Below are 25,393 nucleotides of genomic sequence, written 5' to 3'. Positions count from 1 at the left end.
CACACGCGGCCACCGGCAGCATCAGATAACGGCCAGGAAGCTGCTGCTGCTGCTCTTGACTCCCTGCTGTGTTACACCAGTGTTAATGAGGAGTAAATAATAATAATGAATCAGCTTTCTTCAGCTGACAGGAAGGTGTTCAATGTTCACTGAAGCCACTGGCAACTCAGGGTCGGTTTCCAGAGGCCCCCGCCTAGCAAATGTTGCAATACTGCAAACACTATATATTCTGGAAGAGCAATTCTGTGCTACACACTTCAAAGCACCCCATCCTGCCGGATTAGGAAATCTTTTGCAGATGGCAGATGAATGAAGCTGGAGGGGACACTCGCCCTTGTGGGTTACAGCCTGTCTCCTGCAGCGTGTGTCTGGGCTCAACATCACCTATCTAGCCAAAGAAGAGCTGCCACAGAGCCCTTCGGGCTCACAGGGCAGGTCGGGAGCTAGCAGATGCAGGTAAATTCTCAGGGGGTTGTGGGTGCCCTGGCTGAAGGGGCTGCATTAAGCCACGCCACCACATGATTAGAGCTGGCTCAGGCAGCATCCCTCTCAGCTGCAATCCCACCTCAGTTTTGCTTCCCACCATAGCAGCATATCCTCCCAAAGGAGAAGCCCAGCTCCCTCTAAAGTCAAGTCCCCCACAATCCCCAGAGAAATCTCACAGGTTTAGGAGAAGCAGCCAAAGCACAGTGCTATAACCAGGCCCAGCAGCGCAGCGACTGGGGGAGCTTACACATCATGTGCTGCTCGCACAAGACCCCTCCTAGGCAGCAACAAAATCCTAAACAATCTTCCAAGCTAACGCACTGAGCAGTGCCTTCATCTTGCTGTGAGCTTTTTTGCCTTTAACCAACATGTTAGGCAGTGTTATTCCTCACTATCTTGAGCCAGGAAACATGGGGCAGTTCCCAGGCCAACAAGCGTTGTCCCAGATGGCTTCTCCTGTCTGTGACACAGAGCTGGCACCACTGTCCGTGTATTTGAGGACTTTTGCTGCCCCAGCCCTCCTAATAACTGTGCAATAGAGCAGTGCTGTTACCCAGGACTGAGATATGACCCAGCGAGGCAGGAGGCAAAGGCACTGGAGAAGACTGATGACAGAGTGTGGGCAGGACCCTGCTCCTCAGCTGGAATTGGGTGACATTGGCTTGGTCGCTAGTAAGCACAAAATTTAGGAAGATTCCCAGTAAAATGTAGTAGATAAAGGCATACTGTTTCATGAAACTCTTAAAAGAGCAAACCACTGGTATTACCTACTCTGTTTCCATTGCCTTTTTGATGTCCCCTTTATTCCATGAAGGCTGCTACAGACTTAACAGATAGATAGGAATTGAAAACGTGGAAGGAATACGTAGGAGCAAATCAAGAGGACAATTCTTTAACTTCTTGAAGGTTTTGGGAACAGAACACTGGGAGGAAGACTTAGCAATTGAATTCCACTTCATTAGAGGGAGAACCATTACTAAAAGAAGAAATAATCATCAGGATGGAAATACAACAGTTGAGCAACAGTTCTGGAAGGGGAAAAAAAGAGGGGGCTTTCTGCTGAAAGCCTTGCAGCAGCCTTGTCCTACACTTTATTGGCCTCTAGTGGAAAACAGAAGCTATGTCTTGCGATCACAAAGCCATCTACGGAGCACAGGGGAAAATATACCACTCTCAGTACAGAGTTTGAATACACCCCTGACGAAGGGAGGCAAGGCATGAGACTAAAAAGGACAACTATTCTGCATTAGCTACATAGAGTCTCGGTATTGCTATCATTCAGGGAAGGCATTGAGTTAAATATCAGTCCTTTTCAACACATTCGGGCGCACCGCTTAACTGTCTGCTGCAAAAGAAATAGAATTTCACCTGCAGAGGCACTAAGTTTCTCGATACTTGGCGTAGAAGCTCCAAGCCATTTTATGTGCTCCACTGAACGTTAAACCTTGTAGCACTAAAACCACAGCAGCTTCGCTACAAAGTTGTCTCTAAAATAAGGAGTTCAGTTGCCATCTTCACACCCTCTCTTGAAGTGAAAGCATGTGCCTGTATGCAGCAGACAGTGATCGTGACAGCAGTTCTGCCTAGGTATAAATTTAGTGATTCAAAACACACGGCTCCAGTTTCCATGGCTATAAAAAGACAATAACTCTCCTCAATTAATTAAAAATACAAACCATAACCAAAAGAAAGCACTAAGTAGGATCACAGGGACAAACCTCCGAAAAGGTAGGTCAGCGCAGGGCAGTAGGCTCAGCACAGAGATATTGGATAACACGAAAGATCAAGTCATCTGTCGGACAGAGCAGAGCTCTCTAAAACCAAGACAGCTAAAAAACAAATGCTTCCCCCAGCAGAACTGTGCCCACCAACAATGGACAGATACCTCCTGAGCAGTGAAGGGGTGCAGATTGCTGGTGGATGCTCGCCTCCTTCAGCTGGGTATAAGCCTCTGTGCATCCCTCCAACAGCCCTGTAAGCCTGGCTTGCTTTCCTCCCTCCTCCAACGCCTGCCTTCTGGAGTCCTGGGCAGCGCGGCAAGGTTTGCTCCCTGGGAAACAGCATCCATTGCGGCAGCCTTGACATGGTGAAAGGCAGATGGCAGCACCACAGTCGGCACCGAGCAGACCACTTTGCTTGGCTGGCGTTTGGCAGAGGCAGGGCCCTGCACCCAGCCCCAAGGACGTGCCTTTGATCTTCTGCAGAGGCTGGGCACTCGGGAACCTCGGTACACAGGAAAAGGGAAAAGAGCAACAGGCACTCGCAAGCCTGGGAAAAAACTTATTCAAAACATACTTTTGGTGTGCTTTGACTGGTTTTTGTGTCCATTTGCTCCTGCATTCATTTTACCAGCCTCTATGCTAGCCTAGGGCACAGGGGCATGCCATTAGAAGCTTCTTTGGAGGCTGACCTGCCAAAAAAAAGGCAAACAAAAAAACCCCATGCCAAAATGCCACAGCATTCATTCATTCAAGGTGAGATGATGTGAGCTACCTAACAAAACTGGGTGAAAAAAAAAAAAACAAAAAACCCCAAAACATTTTGAAAGCCAAGTGCAGTGTTCTGACCTGTTTGTTCCGCTCAGACTGCTTGTATTCCCTGTGTACCTTCAAGGAGAGAAGGGAAGAGACACCAACGGCCAAAAGCCGCGACGTTAATATTTTTTGCCTATTCCAAAGTGTTTGCACCACCCACCCTGTGTGTGCTTGAGTGTGAGAAACGTAACCAGCGGCAGGGAAACTAGGCAGTAAATACCAGGCTACCCCTTGCTCGAGGAGTTCCCTTGGCTCAGTGCTGGTCCAAGTGCATTTTTTTCTGCAACATTAAGCAGAGTAACCTAAAGCAGCCTGATTTTTACACTATAAGTGTAAAATAATCAAGCACGGGATTTTGAGCCCACGAATCCTCAGGGCTGGCTGAACTCCCATCTGTAAATCTTACAGATCAGTTATATTGTGTTTATTTCCTTCATAAGGGAAGTAAAAAAAAAAAAACAACTAGAAAAAAATTAAATACAATCAGTCTGAGCTGGAAATAGGCTTCTCTCCACCTCTTGCACAGACCGGGACCTCAGAAAGAGCAGTAGAAAGCAGACACGATGGCAGTAGGGCTGCTGTGTGGCAGGGCTTCACCAGGCTGGGGCAGCACCAGAAGCAAAGCAAGGTTGTTGTGGCACAGGAAAGCTTTCCCCTGTGTCAAGAGAGGCAGCCGGCAGAGCTTTCCACACCTCGTCCTTTGGCTTCCTTTGCACAACACAATGAACTCCGCCCTACAGTCTTAACTCCACAGGCACTGCTTCGATCTATATTCTTTCAGTTAAGCTTGGGTATGGATGATACCCAGTTCAAAACAGAAAAGGAAAAAAAATAAAAATCACACGATCCTTAACAGACAAGTTAAACCTGCTTATCTGCAGAGAAATGAGAGTCTTCTTTTAGTAACAGGTGACTCACATGAGAAAGCAGTCGCAGTTGTGCCGCGGCAGACCACGTGTGGCCAAGGTGCTTCCTATGGGGAGGAGCATCCTTTTAACCCAAGATACTGAAAATACACAAGAGACTCACATGGTAAAACCAACCCTCTGTTGCCATGAATGTGTAATAAATGTGGCTTTTAATAATCTCTTCTACCACCACCGGACAACGTGGAGCTTCTGAGGCTGTTCTCAAGTCCCAGGTACAAGCATTTGCCTTTACATCAGCACATCTCAAGGCACAAACGAGCACGCAAGCTCAGAACTGCCTTGGGAACCCCCGAGCAGGGACTCTGCGGCTCGCAGCACACGCCGAGCAAGTAACTCACGTGCCACACCTGCAGCTGGGCTACAGGATAACCACCGGCACCTTTGCTTGGCTGGGCCACTGGATAACCTGGCCAGCGGAGAAAGCCAGCTGACTGGGATAATTTTTAAGGTGAGTACTTTGCTTTTTATCCACTCAGATAGAAGAAGTTTAAGTTTCATTCTTTTACACACAAGAGAAATTCAGCCTCAGCTTCTTTTGTGCCCCTTATGAGTTGGGGGCACCTCACCTGGTTATCACTTTGTACAACTTCTGAAACTTTTTAGACATTCCAGTGACACGACAAGCTTGAAACAGTACATCTGTGATCACTGGAGGAACCGAAAAAGCACCTCACCACCCCCGCCACCCCACCCCAAAAAAAAAGAACCAATACAAAGGTAGGAGACAAAGAAGCTCCTTGCTTCCAAAAAGTTAGTACTGGGTCACCGTACAGATTTTACTGGAACTGCCCTCCTTCCGTGAAGTTATGACTGAGCCTAATTGGCGTAGGGAGGGCACCCGTTCCCACTCTTCCAGGTAAGGCAGGTACAAGAAAAAGATGTATTAACAATCTTCCTGCTACCAAAATACAGTACATGGTATATGCGGTTATTACTCTGTTTCTGTCCAACACATTGATTTGATCCAGTTAACAAGAAATTGTAGCGGCCTGTTCTGGATGAAAGCATCTCCAAAACCCTGCAGCAAAGAAAAGGAGCAACGGATTCCTCACGTCAGACTGCGAGCACAAGGGAGCACGGCCCTGTCTGAACAGTCAGGATGAGGAGCGAGAGTTCCCGGACCTGTGTTCTGCTCAAGGCATCCTACAAAGCGACCTGCTGCTCCACGCAGCTCAGCAGAACAGAGCGGCGCCTGAGCCGCGTCGGTTTTAGGCCCTCTGCAAGGGAGCGCCACCCTCCCCTTCCTCTTTCGCACAGCCCAGGGGCAGGAGTGCCGCGGGCACAGGACGTGGGCGCGCTTACCCAGGCAGGCAGCAGCGGGCGGCTGAGTGTTAGAGCCAGACTCTCGGCTGCTTTAGTTAGTGGCAAATGCTTCCTGGGGCTGAGACGGGGCTCCAAGCACCACAAGAACTGCATGTGCTTCAGCAAGGCTCTCGCCGGCAAGAGGCTCGCAGGTGCTGCTCGGGCAGGGCTGGCGGGAGCGAGCGTTAGAGCTTGCAGAATCTTCCGGGAGTGGAAAACCCCTCTTCCTCCCTTCTCTGTAACATTTAAATAATTTAATACACCATCATTCCCAGCATAGCATGCTGCTGTTCAGATTTTTCTCCTCACCCTCTCACCTCCAAAAATCATTTTTGGTTCCAGAATTCTTTTAACACTCAGCCAGGCTCCCCAGTTTTAAATGCTGGACGACTCTACAACGCTGAGCTTGTAACGAAAACTGTGAGTTCAGATGAGGCAAAGATACTTTAAAAAAAAAAACAACAAACCAAACACCAGCACCAAAAAGAAACCCAACAACAACCGCCCAGCACTGCACATAGTAGAAATGAGTCCAATTTAGATTTTAAATCATTCCTAGGGAGACCTACTTTTCCTATCCACAGCAAAGACTTTTTTAGAAAATGAGCTCGTTGCTGTGGAATTAATAATAGATCTATGCAGATTGATATTCCCAGCAGATAAAGGGAAAGGGAAAAATATTAAAAACGGATGCTCCTGGCAAATGAAAAACTAATGGACCATATTTTCCCAAAGGGATGGGAGGTGCTTACATTTTATTTCACTCTGATGACTATGCGAGACCTGCCATAATAGGTAACTCTCAGGGAGCACCATTTCCAGCTAAATGGAAACACCTTGAAAATTTCAGAGAATGCGGAGGAGAGTGTAACTCATCACATACCAAATCTGAAGAGCACTGAATGATCGTGACACTGCAGCAGAATATAGCTCTGTTCATGATTTACTTGAAAACCAAAAGAATACTGCAACATTTCAACCTGGAGTTTCTGCGTAACTATGGCAGGAACAGCAGGGATTTGAGTTGCAACCAAAGCCGCTACCAACCAGCAACAGTGTTTTTTCAAAGCTAGCATTTATTGGCCCCTGAGGTTCAACAAGGCCAACAAGACTTGGGTCACAACAACCCCATGCAACGCTACAGGCTTGGGGAGGAGTGGCTGGAGAGCTGCCTGGTGGAAGAGGACCTGGGGGTGCTGGCTGGCAGCCTGCTGAACATGAGCCAGCAGTGTGCCCAGGTGGGCAAGAAGGCCAACAGCATCCTGGCTTGTATCAGGAACAGTGTGGCCAGCAGGAGCAGGGCAGTGATCGTGCCCCTGTACTCGGCACTGGTGAGGCCGCACCTGGAATAGTGTGTTCAATTTTGGTCCCCTCACTCCAAGGACATTTTGTTGCTGGATCGTGTCCGGAGAAGGGCAGCAAAGCTGGTGAAGGGTCTGGAGAACAAGTCTGATGGGGAGCAGCTGAGGGAACTGGGATTGTTTAGTCTGCAGGAGGCTGAAGGGAGACCTCAACATGCTCTACAACGACCTGAAAGGAGGCTGTAGCGAGGTGGGTGTTGGTCTCTTCTTCCAAGTAACAAGTGATTGAATGGGAGGAAACGGCCTCAAGTTGCACCAGGGGAGGTTTAGATTGGGTATGAGGAAAAATTTCTTCAGTGAAAGGGTTGTCAAGCATTGGAACAGGCTGCCCAGGGAAGGGGTTGAGTCCTGGGGGTATTTAAAAGGCGTGTAGATGTGGTGCTTAGGGACATAGTTTAGTGGTGGACGTGGCAGCGTTAGGTTAACAGGTGGACCTGATGATCTTAAAGGTCTTTTCCAACCTAAATAATTCTATGATTCTATTCTATGAAAAATATTTTACTTTCAAACTGCTAAGACTTTCAAGAACTCCAATGGAACAGTTGAAAGATTTCAATGTTGGTGACACCCTTGAAGCCACTCACGGTAGCTCACAATGTTCATCAATATTGACAAGCCAAACTCATGCAATAACCTGCATTTTCAAAACCGCATGGACTACTAGAAAATTAATTCTCAAGTGATTTAGAAATTAAAAAATTATAACCTGATTTGCATTATTTAATATTCACTGATACAAAACAAAAAATATTTGTAACAAGCCATGTATTTACAAATTACACTGGAGAAAGCTTTTAAGATCAATGAATCAACATGCCCCGAAAACTGGGTTGTACTTCCAGTTGGATGGTATTTAGTGTCTTCTTTAGAACTCCTTTACATTAGATGATCTTCAATTTGCAGAAAACGTTACGGGGATGAGGTCTCCAACAACATGCTTCTTGCTTTTGGTCTAAATTATAAAAAGGATAGAAATTAGTTCAAATTAACAGTTATAAACAGGCCTATCTGACTGTGCCACAATATTAGGGAGTTACTAGACGGTGAAGTGGAACAACTGCAAATTGTACTCACAGCAGCAAGGACATTAGAGTATCCACATACTCCAGCGGCAAATCAATAAAAATATTAGTATCGTTTCAATTATGCCCAAAAGAGCACATTAGCCTAATTTAATTTAACTAACAGTGGTCTCTAACAAATGAGTTCCTCTGTGCAAAGTTGGGAGTTGTCAAAGCCACACCTGGTTGTGACGCTGACACCTGTTCTGCATGCATTTTCTTACATGATCTCTGATACTCAGCGTTGTACTTTGTGCAGGACCAAGAGGCCTCAGCAGTTAATGTGCGAGTGAGTTTCATGCTATTTTTATAAGAATCTTGTGTGTATTTTAATTCACCTAAGCTCACGTTTAGACAAATGGTCCACAATCTATGATTTACAGTCCCAAAGGCCACACAAAGCTGCCTGTAGTACAGAAAAGTCCACGAATTAAAACTGTTGCCAGCTGAAAGAATAATGTCTGATGCAATTCCCCACATCAAGTGACAGCTGAGGACTGTTACTCCAGATGTAGTTACATGGAAAAAGCAGCCCTTGATAGCCTGGACTGCACAAGATGCCAAAGCTTCAAGCTGGTTCAAAGCCCACATACAGAAGGAAGACTGCTGTTAAGACTAGCAAGTGAAAATAACAGCCTGCTATCAAAATACCTTACGCTAAAATGTTCTGGGGTATATATGCGGAAAATTGTTAGCTAATTCCCCAAAACTCATCAGTGGACTTCTCCTCAAACCCAGGTATGTGTCTTCCTTACAGGGACACCTCAGAGCCAAGACCAGAAAAGTTAAAGCTGACAGCTGTAACGCTACTTAGTATGCACGTTTCATCTTTACTATACAGAAAGGCAAAACAGCGGCCGTTCACCAGCGGCCAAGCGCCCTGCCGCAGCCCCCCGCTTTTACGGCTGGCCTAGTCACAGCCTGCCGTGTGACGTGGAAAAGGCCCTCCACCTGAGGTGTACGGCCCGAGGGTCCTCCCAATGCAAGCATGATCTCAACTTACAGAGGTGCAGCTTCCATAGCATGGGAGTCTCTGATTTCACAGAATGGCTGAGGTGGGGGAGGACCTCTGGAACTCATCTGGTCCAACCCTCCTGCTCAGGCAGGAGCACCTGGAGCCGGTTGCCCTGGGTTCAGATAAGCTCTCTTCCCCCATATATGAGCTTTTGCCTCCTTACCTCTTCTGTACCTCTTGACCTCTTCACAGCAACCACAGAGCTGAAACGAGGATGCCAAGTGTGCACACAAACACCCTAACGTACTTTGCAAACACACACTCCCACCCTTGGGCAATAAGTGGGGCAGAACAGAGAAAGCAGGTCCTGAGCTGTGTGAATGGAGCTGTTCCACATGGAAGGACATGTCAGATGAGCTTGGTCAGTTCTCAGCTCTGCCTCCAAAAGAAATGTATGAAGGCAATCCTGGTGGGCCACCCAGCTCTTCTAGCTTATTCAGTCCAGGCTCCTCCTTAGACACCGCAGAAACATCAAAACCCAGGAAGATTATTTTCTCCTGGGATTTACCAGGGAAGTCAGGCAGCACCAGGGGGTGAGAGGGCATGTGCATCCACATCTATATCTGCAGCAATGGGCACACACTGCCATGCTATGCCTCTGTGCCAAAACCAGCCGGTGCCAAACGGCATTCCCGCTGGCAAGAGGAATGAAGATGTAAGAGCAGGTGAATGCCTGGACCAGCCTGCCAATACAAATCAGGGTATGGCGCAGTGCCTAAGTGATGGCAGAGCCACGGCAAGATTGTGCCAAAGCAAAGGAAGTCACCAGCATGCTGAATTATTGTGACAAGAGGAGCAAAAAGCACAATACCACGATGCTCTGGGATAAGTCTGGCTGGGGGAATGGTGCTGGGACGGACTCTTTTGGCACCGCAGAGGCAGCCACAACAGATGGATGAGGCTCAAGGGCAACCACGCAAGCCTGACGTGGCCTCAGTTCTGCTTCTGCAGTCTGGAAAACAGCAGATGACGACAATAACAAACACCTTGCCAGTGACATCCTAAGCCAGCCTTCTTGGGATGAAAACTACACAAAAGTCTTTTAAAGAAAAGAGGCCAAAAGAAGCTCTGCATCACTTCTCTGAGCAAGAAAATCAGGAGCTTTGCCAGGCCCTGTACAAAGCTTGAAGGAGAGGTAGCAAAGGAACCTTCAGGCACAAGAACACCTCTGAAATAATTCAAATAGCTGAAACTGAGTTAGAAAAATGATACAATGCTTGCAAGCAGCACAAAGACAGAAAAGAAACCTTTGGTAAGGGAAATGCATCCAAAAAAGGCAAAAAAGCAGATTGACACCTGATACAGCAGCTGAGCTGACACAGTGGCAGGTAAATGCCTCATCCTGCTGCCTGCTCCAAGGGAAAGGTGGGGGGAAGGGGGGGCAAGGGGAGGGGTGGGGGGGGAAGGAGACAAAAGTGCACCTTTGATAGATACTTCAAGAAGATGACTGCCAACTTGCACAGCAGGACAGCTGTATAGCATGTGCATGTGTAATTTCATGAAGAAAAGTAAATTACTACCAACACTTTTTATACATGAGGAGATCCCTTCTTTCTAATTGCTCATATAATTCAAGTTCCAGATTAGCGCACACACAAAAAAGTGGACATTTAAGCAAATCATTTAGCCCACGCATGTCACCAGTTAAGACAGGTTTTGTACTTCATCAGCATCACAGTTCCACGGAAACGGGCAAGGAGGGGTGCAGGAGGACTGGGGCATGCACCTCATTTGCAGCCCTCAGCATCTCACCAGAGGTGAGCTTTGCAGGCTTAAAAAGTCCTTCAGAAGAGGAGCTAAATTATTTTCAGCAAAACCAATATTACTATTACAGTTCTCCCCCTCTTTTTTTTCTATCAAGATACAAAAGTATATCATGCAGCATGGGTGCAGGACGTAAGCAGCAGAAGCCATTTCACAAGAAGGTAATGATTTCCATGAACTTAAAGTGGGGTTAGCAACTGAACAAAATGAAGCTATTGCAAATTCTGATAATTCACTCAATGTAATTTGTTTGAAAGGTTAAACAGGATGCTAAGATGGGTTCAGTATGCCACAAAATGAAGAGGCACATAAAGCAAACATTTAGAGCTACTTTGTCTTTAAAACAAAGTGGTGGATGGTTTTTTTGCTAGCTAAAATACTGCTCAAGTCTGGCAGCTGTGTTCTAATTTATTCCTGCAGCGACCTCTGTGCTTTACCTATGAATTACCTTAGAAGTGCACAGTAAAGCTTAGTTCCTCAACAGGCAAATGTCGGCTTCTACTAATATGAAGAAAATCAGCCATAATAAAAGTAAGAGAGCACTTGCTGGATGCAAAAAGGCCTCTTCAATTATCACTTAATTGTCCTTCATGGGCCAATACTGGGAGTCTCATATTTTCCCCTTAAGGTTGAACCCTCCTTCAGCACTTTTTTTAACTGGCTACTTAATTAGTCTTCCTTCCTGGGCTTAATTGTAAATTTGTTTTGATTAATTAGCCTCAGAGCTGACTTGGCACTAACTGAAATATAGAAGTGCTTAGTTTCTTCAGCATAGAGGCTACTGCATCCTAGGGGAGCCCACTCTTTCTCAGCAATAAAATTTCAAGTTCAGATTGTGTTTGAAAAAACGCTTCTTTGTATTTAACTTTCATTTCTTGTAATTGCCCCCTCTGTACTACAACACAAAAGTGATGATAACATAAAGAAAGGGTAAAATTCAGGCCTCTTGTTCAGTGGATTATACATCACGTTCATTAGCTGAATCCTGCTGTTTTAGATAAGATGACTTAATGCTCTTAAATGCAAGTGATCACAGCACCACTAGAATCCCAAACTAAGGGCGTAGGTTACCAGCAGAGACAGCTGCGTTCTCATGGCACCGACACCAGCAAGGTTTCCCTTACCAAAAGAGTCACATTCTGCTCTTCCAAAAGTTACTGAATTTCATTGAAAACCCTTTGCACAGCGTAGATAAGAGAGTCTGCAACACCTTTGGGCACTACTATAGCTCTTCATTACGTTTACACCTCCCATATCACTCCTTTCCTCTCTCTCTTTACGGCATGTTGACTCCAGCAGACACCCACACAGCATTATCATGCTTCTGCCATCTTGATCGATTCTCATTTCAGCTACTGTTACTGAAAACACAGGAAAAGGCATCTTCAAACACCATGACCGTGAAAAAAAAAGTAATAAGCTAAATAAAATAATGTGTGTTAGCAGCTACTGTACCCATATAATACACTTCCTCAATACTCGTCAGAGAGTACCGCAATTCTTCAATTTTCAAATTTATAAGTCCTTACCTATCATGCTGCAAAGAAATTAAAAATCTTACTTGGGACATTAATGAGTTTTCCTGTGAATACTCTCAGATTTGCATCTCAACTGAACAGTCAGGCTGAGAAAGTAAACTCTGTGTTTCTTGCGGCTCCTTGTTTCAGTTATTGCCCTTCTTGTGCTCCCAACAAGAAAAGACTGCAGAAGTGCAAAGGAAACGTGGTTTTACAACCTTCTGTCTGCACCTTTATTTGGGCACAGGAGTCTTGTGGGTGGGCCTAAGAACACATTGCAGCTCCACAGGCACTCCTTTTAACGTATTTGTTCCCTAATAATCTGCAGCCAACTGTTTTGACTGATGATCAACTACTGTTTTCACCTTAGAACTGGACCATAGGAATCACTTTGGTTGTCAAATCCTAAATGAAGCTCTTCCATGCAACCTGAGAAAAGTTTGGCTTCGAGGTTTCTTCTGACTACTTTTGTGAACATCCATGAGGTGACAGGATATTCTGAAGAGGAAAAGTACCAGCTTGGAAAGACTAAGATACTCAGTTACAACAGCCGTCAATACCATTAAGCGAGGCGTGTTCCACACTCTTCAGTTAGATGTATTATCTGCAATCAATTACCACTTAAAGTAAATCCTGTATTACAAAAGGCATCATGCAACAGAGTCTATATATCAGTAGAAATGTAAGAAATATTCCTTCATGCTGAAATGCCTTTTCAGCTGTTGTGAAATGAGGAAATTGCTCTCTAGGTTTATTGCACTCCCCAAATGTTAATTTAAAATCATCTGCAGATAACCAATTCAGCTCTGTACTCGAAAAACAGAAGAAATAGTATATGTGCCTCAACAGTTTGTTTTATTGGTGCTGTTTATTCCTCTGCAATTACTCACCTCATATTCTCCTATTTTATGTTTACTATGTTGTATAAATATGGATGTGCACACATCTCTGACAGTTTTGCAACCATTCTTCTGCTCCTTTAAACTGCAAAAAAGCTTTGTTTAGCAAAACAGGAACAGCTTTCTAACCAAACAAAACTACAAAAAGATAGATTTTCAAAAGAACCTACTAACCAGTAATTTTTTTTCAAAGCGAGACAAAGCTTTCAAAAATCTGACTTTTTATTGTGGTGGGACATTGTCAGTTAAGCTCCTTAAAGTAAGCCTCTAGTTGTTACCACAATACCTACCACAGAACACATGTACCTACTAACGTGAAGCTGATGAAATACGCAACTCAGCTTTTGTTTCCAGCTCTCTCAATTACTGTTGACAGAAAGCAATGAATTAATATACTAAACCAGTGGTATCATCCAGGAACAGTATGTATACCACACAGGCAACAGAAAAGGCCACGTCTCTCTCACAACGGCGATCCCAACCTCACTCCACAGCAGGTAACGCTGGCCAACCGACTTTGGCCTCACTTAGCACAAACCTGGCTCAGACCTCTACTACTATTAGAGGTGATGTTCTGTACTCTAGTGTAAGTAGAAAATTGTGCCATCTGAGCTGAATATATAAGCCGTTATAGGCTATGAAATCATTTAAAAGCTGTAACAGACAAATAACATTATAGATACCCTAAGAATATATATTTAAACTACAGACTACAGCATGCTCTGTACAGGCTATTACTTTGGCATTTTACCAAGTTAAATCATTTTGCCACATACCTATTTGAAACCATCACAGCAGTCGCTGGAAGTTAGATTACTCAACAGAGTAGAAAATATGCTGATAAGAATAATCATACATTCACAGGAAGAAGCATGCTAACGCCTCACATTTCATTTTGTCTTTCTTTGCAATATCTCATTTGGTAAAGGGAAAAAATTAGACCACCAAAGGTTACCGCCACGACTACTAGTAGCCTGAAGTACACAAAAATGTAGGAAGCGGGAGTCAAGGCAAGACCAGGTAGAGGTGAAACATCAGCTGCTTCTTCTGACCAACTCACTGATTCTTGTTTGCCACGCTGTACAACTCAGCAACCTAGGAGAATGTTCTGAGTTCCAGGACTCCTGTGCCTCCTCATGCTATATTCAGGCTAATGACACGGAGGCAAGTTTTTTACAAATGTCAAGTTGACAAAAAAAAATTAAAATGCAGTCCAGACAAACGGTGAACAGCCTAGCTCAACTTAACTCCTGCTGTGCACTAATGTTTTAAAAAACAACTTTGAGCAATTGGCTGCAACAAGTACAACATACATACTAACAATGACCTCAGCAAGGTTCAGTGCCAAGTCCTAATGTTAATGGAAACTGATTTACATCTCCTTGCAACAAAATTCAACTGAATTTATCTCTAGCTGTAACACACTCCTCTTCCTCCCTTTCAAAAACCAAACCCTACTGAACATAGATGACAGCCAAGACAAACAGCTGTTCTTGAAGCCCCATCTAGCGACAAATAGTGGAATTGTTGCTGAACTAAAGCAACATCCTAGATTTATCACCACAGTTTGGGCAACTTATTTTGCTACTTTAAATAAAACAAACCACAAACATTTTGAGATGTAGTCCAACTACATAATGTTCTCTGCAAACTATACAGGACATTTCTCCCAAGAAGCAACAAAACCATCCAGCTTAAAAAATTACATACCTTACCAAATCCACCCTATTCTGTTGCCACACCCAGCCCCAGAATTAGGAAAACACAAACAGGCATTCAAGGCATGCTGACCTCGAACCTGCACATGAACATCTGCCACTTTCCAGCCTGCATCAGGGAAAGATCTGCACATGTTACTTCTGCTTAAGAAAGCATCCTGAAGGACACATTTCCCATCATTTACACATGACCCAAAAGAAAATCCACTCAAAACTTGCTGCCTAGTTGCAGTATAGTGCAATGGAAGAAGACGCATCAGTTCCTGATGCAACAAGGGGAATGTATCACTTCTCATCTGAACCCTCCGGACTAGAACACATTGCTGGAAATCAGCTGGCTGCCACAAGCTCCGTCACAACATACATCCACACTTTCCTTTAGGGCCATGACCACCACAGTCCATACATGTTCACTAACCTCTTAAAATATCCTTCTGCTACCCAACCTGCAGACAGGTAATGCATAAGAAAATCTGCAGGGTATCTTCCTTCTGAACTCCCTGGCCTTTAACACAACAGAAAAGTGGTCTTGTTCTGACTTTCAGCTGGAACCAGTGAGCTGCTGGGCTCAGAGACCACCACATCCATGCCCTGATCGCCGGGAGATATGCTTGGGCGAGGAGCAGAGGATCTTTTGTCTAATGCTAGTCCTGTACTGTTTTCCAAATGGCAAATTTCCAGACCTCTGCAGGCCTGAGGAGTTGAAAGACTTACAACCTAAACGTTTTAGTGGGTGGGATTCCCTCAAGCAGCGGAGACAGCATGTGTGCCCATCTGGTAGCTGGTATGGATCCAACACAGAAGGGACAATATTTGAATCTTGCTGACCTTGAAGAGACCAATGCGAGCCCAAAATTTAGAAAAGCTGCCAACATCAGATTATTATCAGCTGTAACTAAATGACTTTTTTTTAATGTTAACTCAAACTGCTTACAAAAGTTGAAGCTGGGAAAAAAAGAAAAAAGGTCCTTCTGTGCAATCTGAACTTTGACAGCAAATAGCTTATATGAAGACAGAGGAAGAACTAAATGGCAACAGGCATGTTCCTGTTCCATCTTCTCAGTTAAGCATGACCTAGCCATGAATGCAAACGTGCCACAACTTCTACTAAGTAATTCCACTGACAGCCTATATATGCACTAATCATAGGAACTACTACTTGAAAGAGAATGATAAAAATAATAATCTCAAATTCCCCAATCTAAAGGGTCTTTCACAAAGGCACAGTAATCTTGGTGTCCAAGCCCTTTCACAGACACAGAGTTAGCTGGCAGCTGAAAGCATAAGGGAAGCACTAAAGCCAATTGCTCTTTGCTACTTCAGTGCATACTCCAGATCTAGTATAAAGATCATGGCCAAGACTGCTTACAAGTTCAATACTCAATCCTCAAGTCCTTAAAGTTTACAATTCCAGTTCAGTTTTCCTTTTCTCCTTCTCTTCTAGAACAGCAGTGACTACAGAGAGAAAGCACCCTACCAGAATAGCTGTAGTTTATCCTTATCTTCAGCCAGAAGGAACCTTGAAGAGCTTGGGAGACAAATGCTACGTATACCATCTGCTGTCTAGACTTGGCTTCTGGAGTATACAGTACAATTACAGTTTTCCCAAAGGTCCTTATTATTATCCAGGAACACAGCAAGCAAAACAAAAGGAGATATTAAAGTAATACATTTGGCAATGACCTATTGCTGCTACACAAAATAAAGCTATCCACAATGTTCAGAACTAATCAAGCCCTAGCTTCCATATAAAAGATACAACCAATAAGCTCCAACTCAAGAGCTCTCATTTTACAATTCGAATTTGAGGCACTAATCATACATCTGCTAGACAAGGAAGAAACGCTTGCCATTAACATATTAGAAGTCTGGACCCCAGCACAAGAGCATTCCAGCAGCCCATCTCCTAGACAACAATTACTGGAATGTGAACAGCAGGGTCCTACACTTAAACAGGGATTATTCTAAGCAGTTTGTACCAGGCAGTCGTTAAGACTATGAGGTGTTAGCTGAAGATGCCAAAATCTTTAAGTGCTAAGCATCTTTAGGGAGATTCAGCATATAAATACGATTTGGAACAACAATGCACTTTAGCCACAAATTGTATACATACATCATTCTGTCTCTGACACAAGAACAGTAACTGATGCCAAGTGAGGCCCTTCAGTATGTCATTGTAGTTTGACAGCAAACTACTGAGTTTCTTTCAGTTTTGTTCTTAACTCTTCTCACGTTGATTTCAGATGCTCTGTATTAATTTGTAATGTTAAGCAGGACACAAACACTTTTTGTACGTAACAAGAACTTCAAAGCATGCAAAAGCTTGAAATGTGTTTCAGCAAACTTCTGCAGAAAGTTCTTCACCTGTCTTTTTTGAGTTGTGTGAAGAGAAGAATGCTTTCTTCATTCAGAAGATTACGTATGTTATATCCATTTCCTACAAATAAAAACAGAGAAAGTTTTCTTTAGAAGCCACTAGCAATTTTTGAAGTCCTGTCCTGCCTTCAGCCAAGTTTATTTTTGTTTCATATATTTTAACAGAAGGAATATTAGTCCCTAATCCAGGATGCCACTCTTACAGGCACGTCACTGCATTTCAAAGAGGTTACAAAGAATGCAGTTAGTGTCATTGGTTTTAACCTGTGGTAAGAATAAAGTGCATCTTTGCTGAGAAGGTTTTTACTGAAAAGAATGTAAAAGGCTTGAGCTCTCAGCTCTCAAAACCCGCAAGAAAACTGCAGGGTGACTGAAGTTACTTTAATTTATTCCTGTAGAAAATCTCAGTAAAAACTGCACATGGAAACTTAGCTACAAGGTCTTCACTTCGGGTTTGCATACCAACATGACCGCAACTATAGAAACTTCTAAGAGGCACTGAATGTCAGCAACGAGCAATATTCTAATATTCATATACAACCACCCACGATGAATTACAAAGAGATCACCCGCCACAACCACTGCATTGCCCGTCCAGGCATACTGAGACAGGCCATGAAGAAGCAGGGAAGAAGTATAGATCCTTATGGCCACACGGAACTTTCAGCAGTTAATAATCTGCTTTCCCAAAAAGCAAACTAAAAAATTGTCTCTGCAGACCCCGAACTTTTATGATTAAAACAAACAAAAAAAAAAAAAAAGAAAAGCTTCAAAGCATCAAGCATTAATTGAACAATGATTGTTCAATCAGGAGGTCATGGTGAAAAGTTAATGGAAAAACAAGTGGCAGCTTGCCATCTTCTAGCATAGCCTCTTCACATGAATGCTGTACAAAAGCTCTCTACAACTTCATGAACAACCTGCTTTACAACTACTACAAACTCTCCTGACTAGTGTCTTACCCACTGAAGGACAGCTTCGCATATGGAACTCATTCGACTTTTATCTCAGAAGGGCAAAATCAGAGGTGTCTAAATTCTCAACAACCCACGTGAACTAACAACCCATTCAACAAGATGTTCTGCACCTTCTATATTACAAGCACAAAGCATAAAATATGGTGAACTGATCCAAATGGGTTGTCAGAATTGTATGTAGAAAAAACAGCAAACAGGTGGTGACCAAAACAGTTATATTAAGTACCACTATTTTAAGCTGTCTGTGAAGTTTCCCCAATGTTATAGCTGGAGACAGAACCAGAATACCAAGAGAAACTCATTCTTAGAACTTTGTTATATCTTCAAAAACTTTGAGGCCAAGTCACATAAATGAGCAGCATTTGGATCATTGCATTCAAAGGTTAGGTCATCAACCTGTGTCCAGTGCTGGGTCACATTCCTTTCTTCATAACCCTATGCTTTCCCACTCTCTCCAAACTTATCTCTTCCCATTATCCAGCTCAGTTTTGCTTCCTAGCATGCTAATTCAGTCTAATTCATCTCCAACACATTGGGTCTAAATACATGCACTTACCTGCAGGAACATAGAAGTAGTCCCCTGTAGTCAGATAATATGATGTCTTATGTAAGGTAACAATAATTTTGCCGTGGATAACATGGAAAGCCTTAATGAAAGTAAAAGGGTTCTAAGATCAGCAATGTTTCCTTTGCAAACATTTGAGAAAGTTATCCAAAAAAACATACTCTTTGTTTTGTGTACACGTAACAAAGATCAAAAAACAAATAAGGCAGCAGATCTGCAATCCTTTTTTCCCACCCTGCTGAAAAATAAGACGCACAACTTAAAAGGTGGATGGGGGACAGTCTTATTTGATACTTCTATCTTGCTGGCAAGATCCAGACAGTAAGCATACAGGGACACACAGATCTAATATGAAGCAAAGCAGAGCAACGTGCATGCAAAGTACCTCTAAGCAAGTTTCTTTGATTATAACTGATTTCACAACTGAAATGATTAATTAATGTTTCCTGTATTTATTTGCATTATAGAGGAAAAAAGAAACCTGAAAAACCTGTCAACGTCCTACGCTACTTCTAACCACCCTAAGATTTTCTGTTTACATGGTACATTTTATAAGGATAAGAGAAAAGCATACTTACTATTGTATCCATGTGGACAAACTGGTGTCCCTTTTCTTTAAATGGTTTCAAAATCAATCTACCACTGGAAAAAGCAGATGTATTCAAATTTTTATATATTTCTACCGATTCATCTTTGAAGAAGCATGAGTGACTGCTTTCAGTGTTAACACATTCTACAAAAAAAAGTCCAGGAGATTAGCATTAATGCTAACACATGATTAGTCTTGTTACATGCTCAGTAACTACTTATTAAATCCTATGCATTACTTATTGTTTCAGTGCAACCCCCAAAAGCTAGACTCAATATTGAGCTGAAAAATCAGGACACTTTTTGGGTCTCCCTCAGAATTTTCTCCAGACCAACAATGAATATTTCAACAGCTCACCTTTTTATGCCCAATGTGGCCCAAGTGTTTATCAGTCTAGACACTTACTACACAATTCAGAAAGGCCTTTGGTTACATCCCCTCAACTCACCTAGAAGTACTTCCTCGTTTGTTGCTGGGTCCAGTACAACGGTTGGCTTAGAAGTATCAGCTAGGGTGTGATCCAAATTTGCAGGTATCTTACTTCCTGAGGAGACAAAAAAACCAAAACAAAACCAGAAGAATAATCACTTGACATTTAAAAAACCTTAACCACAGCTTTTCCACAACTTTAGATTTCACAGATTTCACAGAATTTGTTTTATTATGTGACTAAACAGACTGAATACACTTTCTTCAAGTAAAATGAAACCATCCATAACAATTCTTTGAAAATGTAATTTTCATTGGAATTATTTCTGTGTGTAATACATAAAGGGTCTCTAAATCCTACAGAATCTTCCAGGGGAATGCCAACTATTTATACTATGCTATTAATGGCAGTATTTACTCAGAAGTATCTGCGTTTTAAGAGAAGTGCTCTTCTAGCAACAGGTGCTGAGAGGATATTAAGAAAGGATATAAAATACATGATGAAGTACGAAGAACATGTTTTTCCTTTTTACCTACTGCTGATGGGCATCAGGAGTCTTAAGAGACAAAGTATTCAAAAGAATAAGCATATACTCAATCTTCCTTTTCTCAAGAAATATCACTATAGGAGTCTCACTGTAAGTTGTAAATCAGAGAACTATTTCTATAACAAAAAGGGTTTTTTTCCAGAGAATGAAATAGCCTAAGAGTTGATGACAACCTTATGCTTTTCAAATAGAAAAGAGATGCTAGAGATACGACAGAATAAATCTCCCGTAGCTCCCTTACAGAACTCTCTTAAGCAGACAATTTCAGCACCACAGCGCACAAGAAATTTCTTTACATGCAGTTGGAATAAGGATGTTAAAGGCAAGATATAGCACTTCATAGGCACTCATGGCTGCTTAAACACTCTTATGCCAAGACAGTCAGGGGTAGGAAGAAAGTCACTGTGTTTGAAATAGCTTTGCTCCAACATAACCATCTCTCTATAAAAAGAAGCAGCAACAGGTGAAACTCTATAGCTATAACCACAGAACTTCCACTGTGCCAATAAAATTTAGGAATTTGTCCTAGAAATTCTACTCAGCTGATGGTCCCTATATGCATCACTTAAAATTCAAGGATGCTAACAAAAGATTATCTCTCAGGAGGAATGTCTGTTAAAGAGGAAATCCATCACTTCTGGAAGACAGTTAAAATGCATCTAAAAGCAACCAATAATTCTTGTAAGTTTCAGTGTGAACGGTCACTACCAGCTCAGGTTTACACAGACTGCGAATGACTTATATTAAAACATAAACCATACTTAAATCAAAGCTTAATCTAGACCAGGATCCTGTTTCCCAGCAATGGCCAAAAGCAGGTACTCATTCCATCCCCCAAAATGCTATAATACAGTAATGGCACTTCCATGGAATACTTTCCACCTCTAACATGGAGCTCACACACTTTATTTAGAGCTATTAACAATTAAGTCTTCTGTGACTTTATCTAGTTCTTGCCTTGAATCTACGTAAATATTTTTACCCACAGTATTCTGGGGCAGGGAACATGCAGTGAGAAGAGCCACCTTATTTTGTTTTAAAAACCCAGCTCTCTATCTTTCTTCCCCACCTTCTAGTTCTTGTGTTTAAAAACAAAAAAAACACCCAACAAAACAAACCACAACTTATTTCTATTCCCCTTCTTCATGCCACTTGTGATTGGATAGGTCTTTCTCACACCTCTGCAGTATTCTCTTCAGGGCTCTTCACGGCTTTACTATGTAGTTGCTTCCCCTACAGAAGCCCTTCCATGTTTGTGACAAGCTTTCTCACGAACTTTCTCTAGTCCTACTACTATGTTTTTGAGGTAAGGAATAAAATTTACATCCAACATTCCAGAAAATCAGAAATTTGTACCAACATTGACTGTTTTCTTCCTTATGATTACTTGAGCCCTGATTTGTTTTAGAACTGTGACAGGACCATATGGCATTTTCCATGTTTGTTAGCATTTGTTAGTTCTATGACTTCACATAGAAATGTTTCAGTCTCAAACAAAAGCTCTAGACTGTCCCCATAAAGAAAGGTTCTTTAGCATCAAAACATCTTCCACAGAGCACGGCGAAAATAATTTGGCTTTTGGACTTTGACTTATCTCCCTTTTCTGAGCACCACCTACATATTCATTACCTATTGGCCATAGAGGCTCTAGCAAAGCTTCCTGTTCCTGCTTCTTTAAACACAGATTTATTGCCCACTTTTAACCATTTTATGCACTGCTCTTAAAGCTCTCTCTTCACCTACCTTATTATGTTTTTGTATTTAACCTACAACAGCTTAAAACTCTATTGACAACATTAGCATCATTAATGAATGAGCTGAACAAGGACAGACATACAGCTTATTTTCCTCAACCCCTGCTTTAAACACACCGCAACACTTCTGGATATGTCCTGTATCTCTTCCTTTCCACATCAGATCACATGACCACATTTCATTATAAAATTATTTTCACACAGAGAGATGCAAGTTTTTACAGGAGAAAAATCTTCCAGCAACAGAGTATTTGACTAGAGAATATTTTTTTGTAAGTATCAAAAGAAAAAAAAAAAGTCTATGTTTATACTTGTTTCGTCTCTTTTCTGCTTGTGACCACCCTTCCTCTGCTTAATCTTTCTGCCAGGTTCTGGTTCTGGACACACTATTCCACTAATCACGAGCCCTCCTGAAACAAAAGAAAGTTAAACAAAGTTCACTAACTCATAATAATTTTACAAGAATACAGACTTGCACAACCAACAAGCATTTCAGTTGAGAGTATATTTCCTTGATGCTGAACTATTCAGATAGCTTTAGAAAGCCAGAACCAACCAAGAAGCTTTTTGACATGAAGTATTTTGGAGTGCAATGCAACTTCAGACTTTTTGAAAAGAGTTTTATAACATTTGAGTCAAAGAACATTTCAGAAAGTCATGGCAAGAGAGTCAATTTTTAAAACAAAGTATCAATTTTAGGGACACAAAGAGATACTATTTTCAAGCAGACTAATTAGGAAAGGACCAAATTAGGCTGAATTGTCAGGAAAAAATCCCCAAGGACAAGATATATTCTATCACTTAGGGAATTTAACACTGAGACTGGACAAATATAGTATCTGCTTGGGAAAGCAGTGCTCATCCACAGAGAAATGGTCCAATGAATGATCCAGTAGATTGTCTCTTTTTCCAGTATCATACAGAATCTTTGATGTAATAAACCTACTAGAACAGAGCAAACCATTTTGTTCTTCCCTAAACACTTAAAGCAAGAGTACTTAATATACTCCGCTGATACTATTTCTGGCTGACACACAGGTATCAGGAGAAAAAAAGACTACATGGAAAGATGACTAAATAGCTGGAGACCATAAATAATCCACTTTTTAAAAAATTACCAAATAGTAAGTGTCTCAAGGCTTTCATGGCACAAGACTGACTCACAGATTTCTCTTTACTGCCCTATCAGGAGAAAGCAAATAGGTATTTTGGAACTAATACCTGAAGGCCTCATCGTATAGTTTACGCGCTCGCCTCGCCAATATTCCAGAGGTCTTAGTCGTATCCTTTTTGTCCGACGAACATTAGGTGTGTTGGAAGGCATTACTAATTTGAAGGATGAAATCATTAACATTAAGTACAAAAGGAAAATGTAGAAATGGAAAACATTAAATATCCTTTCCTGCTGTTCCGTATCAGGGGGTCAGCACTTCCCAGATGATATTTGTATCACATTGCTATCATGACAGGAAAAGGGAACTGAGTATTGCCAAAAGCCTTCTTTTGCATATACCAGTATTTCACTCTCCTTTTTCTTAAATAGTCACCATGCTGATTATACATTATTTTTCTATATATATATCTTAGTGAATCACTGAGATACGGACATTAGGGGCTCAACCACAAGGAGCAGCAAACATGCTACAACTGTAAAGACAAAGCTCTTGACAAAGACTAAGAAACCTGCCTAAATCTGAGGGGCCCACACTAGCCACAGTGGAAAGGCACTGCCTTGGTTATGGCAAGAGGAGAGTAACAGAGACTGCATAAGCAAACCCTTCTCTTCCAGATTCTTAAGTCCGATCTCCAAGGTCCCAAAAAGCAGCAGTTTTGCCAACAGAAACACCACACATTTCCGAGACTTCTCAGATATTTACCTTCAGACTCATTACATAGCCTCAACTTTCAATTTTTCTAAGCTGCCGTATACAAATACAGTAAGATTTGATGTTTTAGTGTTTATAAGAAAGAATAAAAGCCCCTTAAGAGTTGAGAGCAAATTAGTCGAGAATGTTTAAGTGCTAAAAATACATTAAAAACTTGCTGAAATAGCTTTTGAAAATAGACAACTATAGTGTCGTGCATAAAATAATAATGAAGGGAATAAAACCCAATAAAAACAGCCTAGTTTTGAGGTGTTTTGCTGTGTCTCCTTCAGCAGAGTTTACCTCAAGTTGGAAATGCATTTCTATTTATGCACTTACAAGAAGATATTTTAAAATAATCTTACCTATTTTTTGCCTTGCTCTGTCATCTGATAACAGATCTCTTACTTGACAGTTCAAGTCTTCAGAATTATCTGAAAATACATTCACCACTATAGGCATTTACTATTCCTGACTTTTATTCCATAGACCCACTAGAAGCAACCAAAGGTAGTACAAGCACAAGCCCCAACATTAGTGTTCCCACTAACATTTATTTCTCTGAACATATATGAGACCCGATGTAGATAAACAGTATATATAATTAGTTTTCAAACAGTATAAGCTTGAAAATTAACGAAAACTATACATTCAAGTAAATATTCCTCAGACCCATCCCTCTGATAAAACAAACATCAGCAAATTATAAGTAAACATATAATTTTATTGATCAAAGTGCAAGGTCATTCAGCTTTATACCACTCAAGCCTAACTTTAGAACAAACTTCTTGCCAGAACACACACAAAACTAGGTCTCTGAAGAAAGCATTGCATGAACTAGTAACATTCACAACTGGCTCCGGAACACTAAGGAAAAGGCTTTCTATCCCCAGGGCTCATACTCATTATGACAATATGTGCAACTTGTATAGGGCAACTTAAAAGAAAACCAAAATATTTTTAGGCGAACAGGCCGTGATTCCAGAAGGCTGTACAATTTGGTCTAGGGTGGCCTGAAGTGATCATATAGAGTACCATCACAAGGCAATGCACCAAACTGGTACAAACTGAGTCTAAAAAATTTGTTCGAAGTATTTTGGAAGGATAACTTCATCCTGGTAGGCTTGATGCCAAACCATGTAGTGCCGGTCCTTCCAAAGCTAACACAATATAGAGCTGCCATACTGAATCATGTACGTGGGCAGAAATGTCAGTATCGCCAATACAACCTGCATTTCTTATTCTGGACAAGCAGAATACAACAGAAATTACTGTACCATCAGTTACGTCTTATAAGAAGCTTACACATAAAATGCAAGAAAATACCAACTTAAAACATTACCTGAAGATGTATTATCCTGTTCACAAAACTTACTCCTGGAAGCAAATGTATCACAATGTTCCAGAACAGGCCCACTTCAAAGGAAAAAAAATACATTTGCTTGGATATGTTACATGTCAAAGGAATATTACAGCACTACCAAGAACAGCAAATTTAAGTTTTCTTCAGATCACGTGGGGTAGGGTTTTCTTCCTTCTAAATATCTGTCTGTACCAATTAGACACTGTAGCAAATTACTGCTAGTTAGGAATCACAGGTCTGAAATTCATTAGTTGCCCATCAGGCAGACAAACTAGTGTTCACACCTTCTCTCTAAACAAGTTTCCTAAAAATCTTGTAACTTTTTTCTTTATAATTCCTTC

The 25,393-nt window shown here is 41.9% G+C and overlaps 1 protein-coding gene across 1 annotated transcript in view; it reads right to left on the bottom strand.

Annotated features, from left to right (window-relative positions):
• Positions 1-7,311: 7,311 nt before the first annotated feature.
• CENPC (centromere protein C) overlaps positions 7,312-25,393 on the bottom strand; it is a 29,023-nt gene continuing 10,941 nt past the window's right edge. Inside the window, exons 11-19 of the mRNA XM_064450169.1 lie at positions 25,032-25,105; positions 24,055-24,123; positions 23,046-23,150; positions 22,136-22,234; positions 19,542-19,637; positions 19,083-19,237; positions 18,496-18,586; positions 16,951-17,023; positions 7,312-7,564 (exon numbers count right to left, since the gene is read on the bottom strand). Of these exons, the coding sequence (XP_064306239.1) occupies positions 7,522-7,564; positions 16,951-17,023; positions 18,496-18,586; positions 19,083-19,237; positions 19,542-19,637; positions 22,136-22,234; positions 23,046-23,150; positions 24,055-24,123; positions 25,032-25,105 (805 nt within the window). The 3' untranslated portion in view covers positions 7,312-7,521. The remainder of the gene's footprint in view (positions 7,565-16,950; positions 17,024-18,495; positions 18,587-19,082; positions 19,238-19,541; positions 19,638-22,135; positions 22,235-23,045; positions 23,151-24,054; positions 24,124-25,031; positions 25,106-25,393) is intronic.

This window comes from Phalacrocorax carbo, chromosome 4, assembly GCF_963921805.1.
Source record: "Phalacrocorax carbo chromosome 4, bPhaCar2.1, whole genome shotgun sequence".
NCBI lineage: Eukaryota > Metazoa > Chordata > Aves > Suliformes > Phalacrocoracidae > Phalacrocorax > Phalacrocorax carbo.
Note: the sequence above shows the minus strand (reverse complement) of the source record. Positions and strands in the feature narration are given on the sequence as shown.